Below are 15,714 nucleotides of genomic sequence, written 5' to 3'. Positions count from 1 at the left end.
GGTGTAGGACGTGCCGAGGGAAACGTGCAGGTTGTCAAGGCCGCGGCGTGCTCGGAATATGGTCGAGTAGCCGATGGTGTAGAAGGCTGGAAGGGCTCTTCCAAGGCAAAGTCAGTGAGGGAGACCGGCGGTGAGAGGTCGACAAGACGTACCGCGAACGCAACAGCGGCGGGGAAAGCGAAGTGAGCATAGACAATAGGGCACCAGACTTATGTACCCGGCTCATAAGGTCTCAGAGAAGAGTCAGAGACTCATGGCTTCATTGTCCGACCAAAAGGGTGCGTGAGAGCGCGGGTTGCTCGCATTGTCAGCGTTCGGTTCGAGGGCCGCAGATGCACGCAAGTGGCTCTTGTTCCTCGCCTGGTTATTTTCTGAGGTCACTCTGGAGAGCCATTACAAGGTACATGAGTCATGAGAGACAAGGTGCAAACCGCTGGACGAGGTCCAGCGGGCCAAGTGGCGAGAACAATGCAAGTCGGGAGCAGAGTGATCGGTGTTTACCCTTGTTGACATCCTCCTCCTCCTTGTTGCCGCTTCTGGGAACTCGCATGTCTTCCTGACCTGCGATCGCTCGTCCTATCCATATCGCCGTATCATATCACTCATCTCAGATGAGCGAGCCGGGTCGCGAAATGAACCAGAGGACACGGCGGGTAGACGGCTTCCGTGCGAACAATGAACTTGGGAAACCCCACGCGTTGATGTAACTCCCTCAAGACTTAGCCCCTGTTGTCTCGGATCCCAGAGTGGCGAACAATGCAGCCTCGTTGTGGCCTCGCGGGGCACTGAGAAATCAGATATAATGTTACGCTCGGGGGAAGGTAAGTCTCTTACTTTTGCTCCTGCGTCCGCATATCGTGCACACCCGCCGTCTTCGATCGACTGCTCCACTCTCGCGCACCCTCACCAGCACCCCAGCGCATACCGCATCAGTACCAGCCCGTACCAGCGCTACTTCTAACCCTTCAGTCAACCATGGACTCCTTCGACACCCTCCTCACCGCCTTCGTCGACGGCTCCCTCGACGGAGAGACCGCCATCGAGCATCTCATCCTCGCCGCTGCGAGCAACTCTACCATTTCCTCCCATGGAGGAGTTTCCCCCACCCACGGCGCGTCCAGCGTGACACAACACCTATCCGCGCATGGATCCCCCAACGACGGTTCCCCCCTCCCCGTCAACGCCGACACAATAGAGGACTACGGGAGCTACTGCACCATCGCGTGAGCTCTCGAGCGAGACGGATAGCTCGCGCCCTCGAGGCAGCGTCGTCCGTCTAGGTGCCCCGCTCGTCCGTCAGGACGAACGTGTGAGTCCTCTTCATCCTTTGTTCTTCTTGCAAGCGTCCATCTGACCGCATCCCAGCGCATCTCAACATGCTATATCCTCCGCGTGAAAGCCTTACGCACTCCTCGCACATCTCCCTTCACGACCTCGAAACGACTTCCGCGGCCGTATTTATTCTTCATTATTGCGGACCCCCGTCGTTCTCTCGCGTCGCGCTCTGCCTGTAGGCGCCTGTTGCCGATATCCGTTTGTCCTACCTACTTTTCCGACGCCCTTCTGTCATAACGCGCATCTGTCGCACTTCACACGTTGCGTCGCGTCCTTTATGTCTCGTCTTTCTTTCTACCCCTCCATGTCGCGCTGCTTCTCGCGTCGTGTTGCGCTGCTTCTCGCGTTGCTTACTCGCGACACGTCGCACGCTTACTCGACACGTCGCACGCTCTCCTGTCGCTACAGATACACCCCAGGTGCTGGAAACCGGACGGCTGTACGATAGGATACCCTTGGTACCGAACTTGTTGTACTTGTACTAGCTGGTGGTCCATACACGGTGTACAATTTGAAGTTTGCAATTTCTCTGCTTGCGCGTCTGTTCTTGACCTGCTGGACTGCATCGAAAATTGGGTGGAGGAAGGGGAGTATTGAACATCAAAGATCAACTCATACTTCATTGACCCCAAGCGTTAATTTGCCTTCAACCTCAACGTCGCTGATCATTTCTTCCCGCTAACGTCAACGCCCAACTGACATGCCTACCCTCCGGTTCTCCGAGTCGAGCTTGCCTCTTGTCCACCGCCGTTGTTCGCCTATCGGGGCACTACCTGGATGGGAATGTTGGGCGACCTTCGCCGTCCAACTAGAAGCGGGGGCTGAATGCGTTCGTGTAGGGTGTTTCTGGTCTTGTTGAGCTGCCACCAGAGACACTGAGCTGCGCTTGCATGTCTGGGTTGCCTGCTGGTCCACTGCAGCCGACTATCCAAAAGGGAGAGTCAACTGTGACTGCTTTTGCCGCTCGCGTCGTTCTGCTTCCGCCATAGCTTCCGCGGCTGAAAGTGCGATTTGCGCCCTTGACATCCGCATCCGCGGAACCAACCCGCGCTGGACAGACAAGGTCCAAAAAAGGAATCTATGGCCGGATGGGACTGCTTAGTGTCCAAATGGGGCACGCGGACCTGTATGGCCGGCCGACGCTCTTCTGGAATTTAGCACTTATTGGTAATCTAAAAATCCCTCTGCGAAAACGCGACGTCTTTCCCATGCATGCCGCGAACCGGAACAGATGTCTATTAGTATAGGCGACCCCGCTTCTCTTCTGGTTACTGCGAGCTCTGATTTGTGAGACATTCGTTTCGCGCTGCGAGCGCCATCCTTCCAGCGTGTTGGAGATCATCGTCCGGCTATCTTGCGCTCGACTGTCCCTTGCTCGCTCTTGCACTATGGGGATTTGGGGTCTGTCTCGGCATTGTATGCGGTACTGGCTTCTGATCCATCTATCGCAATACCCGCAGATGCTCTGAAATACTCACATGCTTTGTTCTAGCTCTTCCCCAGCTAGCTTCCATTCGCTCTCCGAAGCGCACTATCTATGCATCCTGAACATTGTGCGCCACCCGTCGGCTTGCAACTTCGCTTCATTTGCCCATGTCGACTCACATGAGATAGTCAACCGGAGCTACCGCGCTCGCATTGTCTGATTATTCTAGGCCGGCTTGGCTGTGCAGTCAATCTGGGAGGCCAGCGCCGTTCCGGGTATCGGACTTCGAGCGCCTTGAGCTCCACTACTCAGCTGCCACTACTTAGTATTCCACAGTGAGGATCTCTAGAGACAAGGGGCTGAGGGCAATGAAGTCAACATGAGGAGTGAGAATATTAAGAACTGGCAGCAGTGTCCGCTGGCCATAAAACTCGCGGGGATTCAGCTATTGCCGATGAGTCACGCGACGCCATTGTCCGTCGGTTTCCCACGGGTTCAAGTCCTTGTTGCCAGGCGCCAGGCGTTCCTCAGGTCGTCCCCGGGCTGCGGTATCATGCCAAACTCTGGAACAATACTGTCTATAAAGACGACAAGACCGTGAATGCTGGCATGGAAGGGGGAACGGCAAGGTACGAAGATCAGAAGAGCAACGTACAAGAGCGGCACGCATCGCTGATCGACCATTGTTCGCTCGACTGGGCGAGGGAGGGCCCCTCAGGCGCGCTTGTCACGCTTTCTCTGGGCTTGTAACGCGAGGTATCTGGGCGTGTAGCGCCTTGATAGCCAGCTACAAGGGCGATTACCTGTCACGTACAAGCATCGATGGTTTATTGTTCACGGGTACCCGGAGCACCCCAGCACCCCTTCGACCCGGCACCCCTTGTCGCGCGTCACCACACCTCCCACGCCTCACCACGAGTCAGACCACGATGCATCCTATCCTCCATTGTTCCCCTCAAGCCCATGGGAAGGATGGCGCTATATAACCCGCGGGGAGGCGATCGGGCGGGCACCTTTTGGTTGTTCGTCGCCCGCGCTTACTTCTGAGCTCTCCTCATCGTCGACGTCGTCGTACATCCTCAGCGCATAGCTATATAGCGTCAGCTTGCCAGCGCCCATCACCCATAGCTCCTTGACGCTCATCACTCGACAACCTCATCGCCGAGCAACCTCATCCCCCATGGACTCCTTCGACGACCTCCTCGACTTCCTCGGCGCAGGCACCTCGCGGCCCGCCGAAGCGTCTGCTCGCAATCCTCTTGGGTACGTTCTTCGTGATTCTTCCCCCATCTCAACGTCGCTGACTTCAGTCCTTCAGCAGCTCGAGCGCATCCTCCTCAAGCGCATCCCTTGCCGCATCCACCTCCGACCTGCTCTCAGCATCTCCATCATCCGCGCCCACATCCCCCGACGACGTCATCATGTCCATCCTGGCAGACGCCGAGCACGGCTATGGGGGAAGCAACGTGCACGGGTGGTGTGTGGTTGCGTAGGGGGGATACGAAGCGAGCCGTGCAGGACGCGCGCTTCGTGCGCAGCGCCGCCGGCTCGCTCATGCTCTAAGCTGCGTCGGCTGTCCTACAGCTGGTGAGCTTGCTCATTCCTGCCCTCTCCGCTCGCGCTGACGACTTCTGCAGACGCCTAACTATACTCTATACTCGCGGTGTTCACCCCCGCGACCTTCCTGGATCCCGTTCAATCCCCTGTGCTGCATGCTCCGCCTCCTTCGACCGACCTTGTATATGTTTCCCTCCTATCCGCCCACATACACGCTCGCGGCGGCCCTTCGTCCTTCCTTGTACATATGCTTATCCTTCCTCGCTCGACTCGTTCTCTCTCCCTTGTTCGTCACGCTCTGACGCCTCTCACGATCCGACGCATACGATACCACATCACGACGCAGTACACGCACACGACTAAGATTTATACGCTATTTATGATCTCTAGGGTAGTCTCTGCCGGCAGAGCGCGGTGTTCGATGTACTTGCGGGGTGGTTTCCGCCTCCTATGCGCGATATAATTTCCCTGACTTCTTGAGCCGCGCGAGAACCCGATTGAAGTCTGCAGTATAGCGCAAGAAAGTAGTCCTGGGCAGACCTTGAAGGCGGTGAACGCCTTCCTGAACACCTGCTTGACCATGGCTTGGAAGGCTCTTGCCTGACGATGTCACAAGCGATTTCCCGTAGGCAAAAATTCCATCGGAGGGCAGCCGTAGCTAGGAGACAGGATACGTGTGCCGAGGAAGTATGCAGGGATAGATGCGGGCGCGCTGTTCGCCTGGAAGGTTGAACAATGGCGCGTGACAGACATCACGAATTCGTGACCGTGACGCACAATGCCCCATCACCGGTCACAAAGACAGACGCGCCTTTGATCTTGCATTGTTCTCCCCCTCGTGTACGGCCTGAGATATCATAAAGGGGTGGCAGCCATGACGGAAAGCCGATACTTCCTCCTTCTCTCCCGCTCGGACCCTCCTCCCAGCGCAGCGAGCTCCTTCTTGCCCAACGACCTACGACGACGCCGACGCCGACGACCGTGATGTACTCCAACGACCCGACGTACCCTTTGTTCCCCACCTTCGCCTTCTTGGGCTTCGTCCTCAGCCTCGTCCCTCTGCCTTGGCATATCCAGGCATGGAACTCGGGCACCTGCGCGTATATGCTCTGGACCGCGACCGCCTGCCTCATCTCCTTCGTGAACTCGGTCGTCTGGAGGGGCAACGCGCTCAACATCGCGCCCATTTGGTGCGACATTTGTGAGTGGTGGTGGCCTTTGTTTAGCTGTCTCAGTACTGACACGTTCCTCAGCTTCCAAACTCCTGCTCGGCGTCAGCATTGGCATCCCCGCATCGGGCCTTTGTATTTCGCGCCGGCTGTACAAGATCTCTTCCATGCGCTCCGTCTCCATCACACGTCAGGACGTACGTCTCCTTTCATCGTACTTCTCGATCTGCAACTCACATACCCTACAGAAAATCCGCGCCATTTGCATCGACATCTCCATTGCAGTGGGAATCCCCATCCTCGTTATGATCCTTCGTGCGTCTCCTCCCAGTTGTCGCCGTCACAGTTGCTGACCACCTCTCAGATGTTATTGTCCAGCCTCACCGCTTCGACATCCTTGAGGACGTCGGGTGTTATGCCGCCATCTACATCACGCTTCCGGCGTACTTCCTATTCTTCATGTGGCCTCTTGTGCTTGGCGCGTTCTCCTTTGTCTTCTCTGGTATGTTATTGTCTCTTGTCCTCTATCACTCTGTCTCATATTCATGTAGCCCTTTGTCTGCGCGCCTTCTACATCCGCCGCCTTCAGTTCGCGCAGATCCTGGCCCACAACAAGTCCCTCGATACCAGCCGGTACATGCGTCTCATGCTTCTCGCCATCCTCGATATGTGCTGCACCATCCCCCTCGGAGCGCTCAGCATCTACCTCAGCAGCCACGGCATCAAGCTCTCGCCGTGGATCTCGTGGGCGGACACCCACTACGACTTCGGCCGCGTCGAGCAGGTGCCCTCCATCATCTGGCGATCGGACGCGACATACAGGAGCTCAGTCGAGCTGACGCGCTGGCTCCCGGTTGTCTGTGCCTTCCTGTTCTTCGCGTTGTTCGGTTTTGCCAATGAGGCGAAGAAGTTCTACTCCGAGAAGTACGCGGTCGTGGCTAAGAAGGTCGCGCCGGTGCTGCCTTCGAGCGAGAAGCTCAAGGCGTTCAAGCTTGCGCATCCCAAGTACGTTCGCGGTCCACACCCTAACGACGATCGTAATGCTGATCGTTCTTCCAGGTGGGACAACAAGGATGTCAAGAATGTACCTGGTGGTCTCCCTGTGTACATGCCGAAGGGCGGCAGCGACGTGTTCCCTGCGCGCAAGATGAAGGACACCTTCGACTCCTCGACCGCCGCCGACAGCAGCATGTCCTTCGACCCCGAGAAGGGTGTCCCTCTCCCGTCCTCGCCCGCCACCACAGCGCCACCTGACTACGACTACCCGGGCAACAACGACTACTCGGGTGACGACATCATCAGTCACTACCCAGGCGACGGCAACAACTCCCTTCCCGTGCACGTCATCCCTCCTTCGCCGCAGTCCTCCGGCTCAGGCTCCTCACCGTCTTCCTCGCGCCGTTCGTCGACAGAGATTGAGCACCGCGAGTTCTCCTTCCAGCGCCTCCCCTCGCGCAGCATCCTCGCCGGCCCCTCAACGAGCTCGATGCACAGCCAGTCGATCTCATCCTTCCGCGAGGACGTGATGTCCTCCCTCCACGCGCACACCGCGTCGTCCTTTAAAACCGCGCCCTCTTCTCATAGCGCCACATCACCTGCGGTCCCCACGCTGCAGAACGTCCCCCCGCGCACGTCGTCCTACCGCCCGCCGCAGCATTCGCGCTCGCAGAGCTCGCTGCACAGCCTCGCGACGACGCTCGCCTCGACGGCGTCCGGCCGCGACGTGATCTACATCTACGACGCGTACGACAGCTCGCCGTCGTTCGAGCACGCGACGTATGAGCAGCTGCCGGAGCACGAGACGCCGCCGTTCTCGAACCTGGCACCTGTGGCCGACGAGCAGCGTCGGTCACGCCGGCCGGCGACGCCGCTACCACCGTTGTTCACTGCCCGCCGCGAGCGCTCGCCATCGTCGGTGCGGGTGACGGTGCGCACGGAGCGCGATGAGGAGGGGTCATAGGCGATCCCACCCGGTGACGACCCCTAGACCTTGACGCGCCTCCCTCTTTGACGCTTCGCCTGCTATGCCTCCCTCGAACGCCCACCTAGCGTGGACGTCTGCCCTACCACACCGCCCTGGAGGCGCTCGACAGTTCTATGATCGTCACCAGCTGACACCCTATGCCTCTTCTCTATGCATTTCTTCCTCTTCTCCCATCACCGCTGGTCGCGGACTCTTTCGTTCACGCATACATCTCACCTCCTGCATAGTCATCCCACGTCTCAGATTTCTTTCATCATCTTACCGCGTCGTTGCTACTCCTTTGCCGCCGCTCACTGCCAGTGTCCTTTCGACCTTCACTATCCATGTACTGCTCGCGATGTTCGCGCTGCTCTTTTGACGTTTACGCAGCTCTTATCGTCGGCGTTTACGTATCTCTCATCGTTGACGTTCACGACTCACGACCCCTCTGCTCATCTCTCTTTATACCTGATTTATCTCCCTCATAGCATACCGTGTAGCATGAAAATCCTGGGCTTTGGTCGCTAGCTAGGCTAGCCTTACGATCCAATAAAGATCGTTGTATTATCTTTCTGTGGTGTGATCAGATTCGGGAACACGGCAAGGTGGAGTTCGTTGAGGGCGATCAGTGTCGCCACTCAAGCCTATAGTAACTGCAGCCTCGGTGCGAGATTCGACAGCCCGCTTGCGCTCGATGGTAAGACGTTTACAACTTGCTAGTCATAACCATCGCTGAGCTAGCAGTTGAGGCTCAGGCAAGCGATTGGTGTTCACGCAGACGACTCGGAGGCAGAAGACAATGATACAAATACATTTTATTTCTTCCAAATCTCCCCTTCTTCCCTCCTCCACGTAGATACCCTTCGTACCTTCCAGTATTCCCCAAACTATAGTACAGATAGATAGTGCAGGCATAGATAAATAGATAGCATAGAGCAGCATGGGGCATAGTCGCCGCACCACATTGGGTGCGGGCGAGGGCGCTGCGCCCAGAGGCAGCAGCGAGAGCCGCGCTCTGTTGAGCAGCGGCTAGGCATCGCACCATATCAGGCAGCGACGCAGGCAGGCGGGAAGGATCATCGCATCCAAGCCAGCCGAACCCATGCAGCAGAGAAAATGCGCGAGACTCGGCTGACCCGAGCGCGGACGACAGGGCATACATAGCGAGAGCATAGATAGCGGGCCACGAACATAAATAGTGGGACCACCGAGGATAGATAGGCGATGATGATGTTGGAGATGTTGACGACGACGTGCTGCAACCCCTACCGGGCGCAGGTCTGGCCTGGACCTGCGGGGGTGTCAGCGATGGGGAACATCCGTAACCAGAGCAGTACACGCACCAGACTCCCTTGCTGCCCTATCTGTGAAGGACCGGGAGGGGGCGGTGACGCATTTATGCGATGATGCACCACCCATGGACGTTGCTGTCCGTATCTTCCTCGTGCTCCAAATTGGCAAGGAGCGCCAGGATCGTGTCATTGGTGGGTGGTGCAGCGGACGCGGGCGGGGTGACGGTCGTAGGCGCCGTGGAGGGCGCGAACGGGCTCGGGCTCGCGGGGCGGGTAGGAGGGGCGGTGGTCTGGGCGTCCATTGCGTTTGGATCTGCTACCGATTAGCGATTAGATACGAAGTCTCCGCGCACTGCAGATCACCTACCGATGGTTATAGATAGATAGGATCTCTGACTTCAAGCAAGAAGGAGTGACTGAGGAAGCTTGGGTAATGCGCGAGGGGGGCTGAGTGCGCGGCGGTGTCAAGGGCTAGGTTCGCGGTGGTGAGGGCGGGTAGAAGGAAAGTTTCCTGCCATGCTCTGGACGCGTGGCTCAGTCTTATATCCCGCCCGCAGCGTGCGAATTGTTTTCCACTCTGGAAGAAACAGGCCCGTCATCGCCCCTTGTCATCGCCCTCAAGTCCCCACCCTCAAGTCCTAGTCCCCGCCCTCAAGTCCCCGCCCTCAAGTCAGAGTCAGCTGCTGTCTGCACTCACGTGCGAAGTCTCCAGATCGCTGATACGCCTGTCGGCCGAAAAACGCGGAAAACATACATAAACAGGCGATTACCTAGTCGCATTAGTCTGGATTGTATGGGCGGATCCGTATATACTGCATCGACGTCGTGACTGTACAACGGGCGCGTCGAGGGTATTTTATGGCACAGAAACACAAGGGACTACGCTTCCTAACCATCAATCGAACTGTTGTGCGGTCTTACCCACCTGCAACGACTGACCAGGGATAGCAGCGAGCTCTTCAGCGCCGGATCACAAGTCTGAGCGTCGTCGATGACATCCTGCGAGTCTTCTGGCTGGCCCTACTTAACCAAGTAGCTGCGCTCCTTGCGCCACAAGCCTTCAGTCAGTTTGCCTACCGCTTCAAGAACATACTTCATTGTTGGGGCTCGGACAGGTCTACTTGTCGCTCGCCGTCATGCGGAGACACGCAGAGCACCGCTCAAGCGGAACTCGAACCATCAACATGACTGCACGTGACTTCGGGTCCGAGACCGGAACTTCGGGTCCGAGCTCGTGATCTCGGACATTGCCGAGTCGAACTCCGGACCAAGTGTCGGCGCCGCCAAACGCTGCACACACCTCGGCAAGGGCATCGTTCACTGCGTTTCAACCGTCTAGACTGCGTCCTCCTCACCGGACGGGCCTCTGAGCCTGCGTCGAGTCAGAGGAGACCGGTGGAACCCAAGCAGGCACTGCCCTTGGTAAACATCAATTCATGTGGAGATTGCGCCCAGAGCAGCTGCGCAGGAGGATACCCAACCAGTCAGCCGCTCTACCGCCAGGAACCGGAGTATTAGCGCGATTATTTGGACAGGAGAACACATGGGAAGACGCTATTGTTGGATTTTGACTCAGAGATAGGGTTTGTGTGTTACCGCTCGGCCTAGATGGCCGAGACGACACGTTTCCGTTATATACCAAGCCCTACATACGATTCGGGAGCGGGGAGGTCGCCCCCAAGCGTCCCCCTTTGCTGCCTCTGGCAGGGGTTCCACAACCTACCACCTACTATACACCAATAAACCCCTCATGCTGCCAGCATGTTGTACATCATAAAAACTCGGACTTCTGAGCGCCTGATAAGCCTGTGAAGATTCCAACTGAAACCTGGGAATGTTTGTGTGAATTCTGAGGTGCCTCTTGCACGCTTGAAGTCTCGCATCAGTCCAGCTCGTCTGTGAGCCGCCAATAAGGCGCAGGGTATCCCCTAGCAATACAAATCAAGCGGACTCGCTCGCTCCTCGGACGAAGCTATGAAGCTAGACGCGCGTTGCTGTCGTGGTTGTTGGTGTTGGGTGGTGTGGTTCGTCTAAGCAGACTGTACCGTGCGTCTTTCGAGGAGCATACGGATCCCATCATCTGGAGCCCACCGCGAGGGGATAGATCTGCGTTAGTACTGCGATCAGACGAGCGCTGGCTGTACAGACTATCAGGTGTCATTGAGACCTCAAATTCTACTCGCTAGTACCGGGTACTGTAACTACTGCTCCTGGACCGAAAATCCAGTCTGCACCTCATGGACCTGAAAGAGAGACCGCTCTATCAAAGCGCTCCATGCGGAAGGCCAGAGAGCGAGCTTGTAGTGCGGAACGGGCTAGTCGCCCAGTGCGATTAGCTCCTACCAACAAACCTGTTTCTTAACAGCTGGTAGAACCATCCCGAGTGGATAACGTGCCGCTAGGCGCTTTCCGCGAGGATGCAGAACCGAATCCACTTTGTCCTGTCTCTGTCTCTTGTCTCTCTCTCGTCTCCGACTCAGTTCCGGCCCCGACAATGCGATTTGTCACCTCTCGACATTGTTCCCGTGTTCCCGACTCCGACTCCGACACTCCAGTATTATTTCCGACTTACGACTCTTGGCCCCGGCTTCGTCAACTCCCAGGCCGCTTCCGACCGGCTTTCAGTTCCGTCCCGTGTTCTCCGTCGACGCCGACTTTGGCTTCGATTTTTCCGACCCGATTCTCCTTCCCCGACTTCGACTTCGATTTTTCTTGACACAGCGACTCCTTGTTGGCCACTCACGCCGAGTGCGACGTCTGCGCGTCCCCGAGCGCAGCAGGCAGGGACGCTTGCCTGTCCTTCGTTGCCTTGCCGCCTTCTGGCGGGACCAGCATGGTTTTTGCCGTATCTATCTGCGCGGAGGCACCGCTTCATGCCCAAGCCCCTCCTAAGGGACCTCTGGTCGCGTGTTGCGAACCTCTGTGCCTACCACCCTCGGGCGGAATTTGTGGCAGTCGCTTTTGTGCCGCTTCCCTGAAATATTGGGCAGTTAGTCGGGCATCTCCGGCACTCCACGAATTTTTGCTTCGAAAAATAACTATTGGGCTGAGCAGAGGAGGGAAACTCCTTTCTTCGCGACGCTTCCCGCTTGTACGCCTTGGCTGTTAGCAGCCGGCACGAGCTTCTGAGCTTTAAGCTCTGCTTTACCTGGTCTGGGTTCGCTTTTGTGAGCAACCTGCCAGTCGAACCGCGGCTCTCGGCGTCGAGGTGATTCACCCGAACGATCCAGACCAGGAGAGCAATATACCGCCCGTGTATCTCTCGGACATGTCTATCATGTAGCAGAGATGCCGCGGGAGGAACATAAATCACTATCTATGCGCGAATCTTTGTTCCGGCCTCGCGGCCACCTGAATCGCCATGGACAGCACTTACATTGGCTTGGGAATATTGCCTCGGGTCTGTACCTACTGAGCCTGACTCGGTTTGGGAAATCCAGAGCGCCGATCTCTTGACTTAGCCAACGCGCTTTGCGCAAATCAACTTTTCTGCTGAGGCGATTGTAAGATCTGGATCGTCCGTTCGGACCCGGTCGCATGCATTGCCAATGCAATTCTTGGTCATGAATGGCCAATATACGCGCTCTTTATGCAAGGGAACTGGCTATTTATTGCCAATGGTACCAACCGTCAGAGCGCATCCCAACCCGGCCTCGGTTCAAGCAGAACCATTGCTAGAACTCTTGGTCCGGACAAGCCGGTCAGCTCACCAACGAGCGGCTTAACAATTCGCCTTTGTGCACCCAAGAGGCGGCATACCACTCGGAAATATTCATGACCCTTGCGCTCGTGAATTAAGCGAGTTCACTTCTTAATTCAGCTGGTCTGACTCCTGCATGGCTCGGGTGATCTCTGCTATCAGCTGCCGGCCGTCGCCTTGCCAAAAATCAAATCAGTCATGGCCTACAGCCCTTGAGCTAGCCGGGTCGAACTGGTACTCAGCGGGATCTTTGAAAAGACGAGAATGTTGCATGCGCGCCTCGAGAAGTACCGCAAAACGGCAAGGGATTGAGCGTTCTCATAACGCTTCCCTTCGCAAATATCAAGTGATCTCGTGCCGATTGCACCTGAAAGGGTAGCCTCACGCAAAAGATCACGGACTTGCGGCCAGATACCGTGCTGCTAGCCAACTGAACACAAAATGTATTGCATCTGGGAGATGTGACCTCGGGTCCGAGACTGGAACTTCGGGTCCGAGACGTAAATTTCGGGTCCGAGACTGGAACTTCGGGTCCGAGGTTGTGATCTCGGACATCGCCGAGTTGAACTCCGAACCGAGCACCGGCGCCACTAAGCGCTGTCTGCCTCGGCAAGGGCTTTGCTCCCCGTGTATATTCATTATTAACACTCGCTGCCATCTTGCGCGACTTATCAACCCCGGGCGTAGCTCGTCGGTCCAGATCAGACAAAGACAGCCACGGACCCCGAGTCCCAGTGATCTTTGAAGTCAGAAGGGGCCCACCCAACAATTCCCCACTTGTCAACCAGTGTTGAGAAACCATTGACAAGGGCTTGAACTCTTCACCCATCGCCTTGAGCGCGATTTCAAAAGTTGACCTCCTTGTAGGCGCTTTTAACTTGCACAAATCTCTCGCTTCACAATCTGAAGGGGAAAACCTTACCTTGTGCACTGAATCCAGCGCTCCCAGCTTGTTTCTTGCAAGTCCAGTGAGCGCTTGGGGAAAGCGAAGCTTTGCTCGCCTACCTGACCCAATAACCGCCTTGAGGGCGAGGAGACTCCTGCGAATTTTTGCAAATTTACTCGTCTTTTGAGTGACCCAAAATCACTGATTTACCGTGACATCTGCACATATATCGCAACAAATATGGCGTACACGTCTCGGATGTGACGATCCAGACGCCGCTACTATGCGCCTTAGCGCCACCTCGGTCCAGACCAGGTATATCCATGGGATCTTAGGAAGTGGCCACACAATCCTTCCTTGAGATCTCTGTAATCACCGGCTCACTTCGAGCGCGCTGCGCGACCAAACAGCAGGACTGATGGAATCAGGCCCTGAGCCAATGCATCCGCCCACGCTTAAGCGCGAATTTTTACTGAGTCAATTCCCCTGGAATTGACTCACAAATCACCCATTCGAGCGATTGAACCGCTTCCACCCATAGGCAAAAGATCATGGTGTGGGGGACTGGAACATTGACCTCAGGATGTCCGAGTTTGGCATTAGCTAGCTCACAAGCAACCAAAACGGCAGAGGGGTCCACTGGCCCGCTGTCTATGCAATTTCGCCTCAGTCACCTTACACCCGGCGAGGGCGCCGATTTCTTGGTGTGGGGGAGATAGACGAACAGACAGGCTGCTTTGGCCAAATTTTTGCGCCGCTTTTGCGAGCAAAATCGCCTCTAGGCGTCCACAGCAAGTTGAACTCGGCAACGGCCGATGATCACGTGCTTATCATGCGCACGGGTTGAAGTTGACCTTCAAGCCACTTCTCTGTGTGTGCATCCGCTCCCACCCACCTCAGAGTTTTTCTAAGACGTCTTCTGGCACTCCGAGCTGCCGAAGGAAGTGTCTGAACAGGCTGAACTGCATGAAATATTGTAGTAAAGTCAAAAGCAAACATACAACCTGGAACAAGTACAGGCCATGCCAAAGCGCTGTTCCACGTTGCACATATTGCGCCAGAGCGTGTCCCCCACCTCTGAATCAGTTCGCTGGATTGATCTGTGCAGCCATCTTGCACATTGACCCGCACATCATACCACCCGTATGGTAGATGCCCCGCCAAAAGCGACCCGATTCACACCTCAAAAGACTGTGGCAACAGTCGACTGGATGTTGCGAGACAATCTAGTAACAACACCGAGTTGTCTACCCACTACAGAGAGGACCGAGGACGGTCCATATCTTGGTGTGGGGGAGATGATACGCCTGTCGGCCGAAAAACGCGGAAAACATACATAAACAGGCGATTACCTAGTCGCATTAGTCTGGATTGTATGGGCGGATCCGTATATACTGCATCGACGTCGTGACTGTACAACGGGCGCGTCGAGGGTATTTTATGGCACAGAAACACAAGGGACTACGCTTCCTAACCATCAATCGAACTGTTGTGCGGTCTTACCCACCTGCAACGACTGACCAGGGATAGCAGCGAGCTCTTCAGCGCCGGATCACAAGTCTGAGCGTCGTCGATGACATCCTGCGAGTCTTCTGGCTGGCCCTACTTAACCAAGTAGCTGCGCTCCTTGCGCCACAAGCCTTCAGTCAGTTTGCCTACCGCTTCAAGAACATACTTCATTGTTGGGGCTCGGACAGGTCTACTTGTCGCTCGCCGTCATGCGGAGACACGCAGAGCACCGCTCAAGCGGAACTCGAACCATCAACATGACTGCACGTGACTTCGGGTCCGAGACCGGAACTTCGGGTCCGAGCTCGTGATCTCGGACATTGCCGAGTCGAACTCCGGACCAAGTGTCGGCGCCGCCAAACGCTGCACACACCTCGGCAAGGGCATCGTTCACTGCGTTTCAACCGTCTAGACTGCGTCCTCCTCACCGGACGGGCCTCTGAGCCTGCGTCGAGTCAGAGGAGACCGGTGGAACCCAAGCAGGCACTGCCCTTGGTAAACATCAATTCATGTGGAGATTGCGCCCAGAGCAGCTGCGCAGGAGGATACCCAACCAGTCAGCCGCTCTACCGCCAGGAACCGGAGTATTAGCGCGATTATTTGGACAGGAGAACACATGGGAAGACGCTATTGTTGGATTTTGACTCAGAGATAGGGTTTGTGTGTTACCGCTCGGCCTAGATGGCCGAGACGACACGTTTCCGTTATATACCAAGCCCTACATACGATTCGGGAGCGGGGAGGTCGCCCCCAAGCGTCCCCCTTTGCTGCCTCTGGCAGGGGTTCCACAACCTACCACCTACTATACACCAATAAACCCCTCATGCTGCCAGCATGTTGTACATCATAAAAACTCGGACTTCTGAGCGCCTGATAA

General features: G+C 56.3%; 5 protein-coding genes across 5 annotated transcripts; 4 read left to right on the top strand and 1 right to left on the bottom strand.

Moving 5' to 3' along the window:
• Positions 1-975: 975 nt before the first annotated feature.
• bbp2 (pheromone) lies at positions 976-1,227 on the top strand (the record flags this gene model as incomplete). The annotated part of the gene is made up of 1 exon (XM_003028200.1): positions 976-1,227. One exon carries the CDS (start codon positions 976-978, stop codon positions 1,225-1,227), a length of 252 nt encoding a protein of 83 aa, XP_003028246.1.
• A 2,564-nt stretch (positions 1,228-3,791) lies between these two features.
• On the top strand, positions 3,792-4,682 carry bbp2-1 (peptide mating pheromone precursor Bbp2-1). Its single transcript, XM_003028198.1, has 3 exons — positions 3,792-4,024; positions 4,080-4,348; positions 4,399-4,682. The coding sequence occupies exons 1-2, from the start codon at positions 3,942-3,944 to the stop codon at positions 4,252-4,254; spliced, it is 258 nt and encodes an 85-aa protein (XP_003028244.1). The 5' UTR covers positions 3,792-3,941; the 3' UTR covers positions 4,255-4,348; positions 4,399-4,682.
• A 544-nt stretch (positions 4,683-5,226) lies between these two features.
• bbr2 (pheromone B beta 2 receptor) lies at positions 5,227-7,534 on the top strand. Its single transcript, XM_003028197.2, has 6 exons — positions 5,227-5,519; positions 5,572-5,684; positions 5,736-5,802; positions 5,852-5,989; positions 6,039-6,492; positions 6,547-7,534. The coding sequence occupies exons 1-6, from the start codon at positions 5,303-5,305 to the stop codon at positions 7,445-7,447; spliced, it is 1,890 nt and encodes a 629-aa protein (XP_003028243.1). The 5' UTR covers positions 5,227-5,302; the 3' UTR covers positions 7,448-7,534.
• SCHCODRAFT_01238579 (uncharacterized protein) lies at positions 7,535-8,021 on the top strand. Its single transcript, XM_050341297.1, has one exon. The coding sequence runs from the start codon at positions 7,622-7,624 to the stop codon at positions 7,976-7,978; it is 357 nt and encodes a 118-aa protein (XP_050198092.1). The 5' UTR covers positions 7,535-7,621; the 3' UTR covers positions 7,979-8,021.
• An 825-nt stretch (positions 8,022-8,846) lies between these two features.
• Positions 8,847-9,044, bottom strand: bbp2-2 (peptide mating pheromone precursor Bbp2-2; the record flags this gene model as incomplete). Its single annotated transcript, XM_003027914.1, has 1 exon — positions 8,847-9,044. The coding sequence occupies one exon, from the start codon at positions 9,042-9,044 to the stop codon at positions 8,847-8,849; it is 198 nt and encodes a 65-aa protein (XP_003027960.1).
• Positions 9,045-15,714: the final 6,670 nt, after the last annotated feature.

This window comes from Schizophyllum commune (assembly GCF_000143185.2).
Source record: "Schizophyllum commune H4-8 unplaced genomic scaffold SCHCOscaffold_11, whole genome shotgun sequence".
Classification (NCBI taxonomy): Eukaryota; Fungi; Basidiomycota; class Agaricomycetes; order Agaricales; family Schizophyllaceae; genus Schizophyllum; species Schizophyllum commune.
Note: the sequence above shows the minus strand (reverse complement) of the source record. Positions and strands in the feature narration are given on the sequence as shown.

Bases quoted from the DNA above. Each gene is read 5' to 3' on its own strand.
- bbp2-1 (XM_003028198.1), top strand. From the start codon at position 3,942: ATGGACTCCTTCGACGACCTCCTCGACTTCCTCGGCGCAGGCACCTCG. The intron at 4,025-4,079 runs GTACGTTCTTCG...TCAGTCCTTCAG, and splicing joins TCTGCTCGCAATCCTCTTGG to CAGCTCGAGCGCATCCTCCT.
- bbr2 (XM_003028197.2), top strand. From the start codon at position 5,303: ATGTACTCCAACGACCCGACGTACCCTTTGTTCCCCACCTTCGCCTTC. The intron at 5,685-5,735 runs GTACGTCTCCTT...CATACCCTACAG, and splicing joins TCTCCATCACACGTCAGGAC to AAAATCCGCGCCATTTGCAT. The intron at 6,493-6,546 runs GTACGTTCGCGG...TCGTTCTTCCAG, and splicing joins TTCAAGCTTGCGCATCCCAA to GTGGGACAACAAGGATGTCA.
- SCHCODRAFT_01238579 (XM_050341297.1), top strand. From the start codon at position 7,622: ATGCATTTCTTCCTCTTCTCCCATCACCGCTGGTCGCGGACTCTTTCG.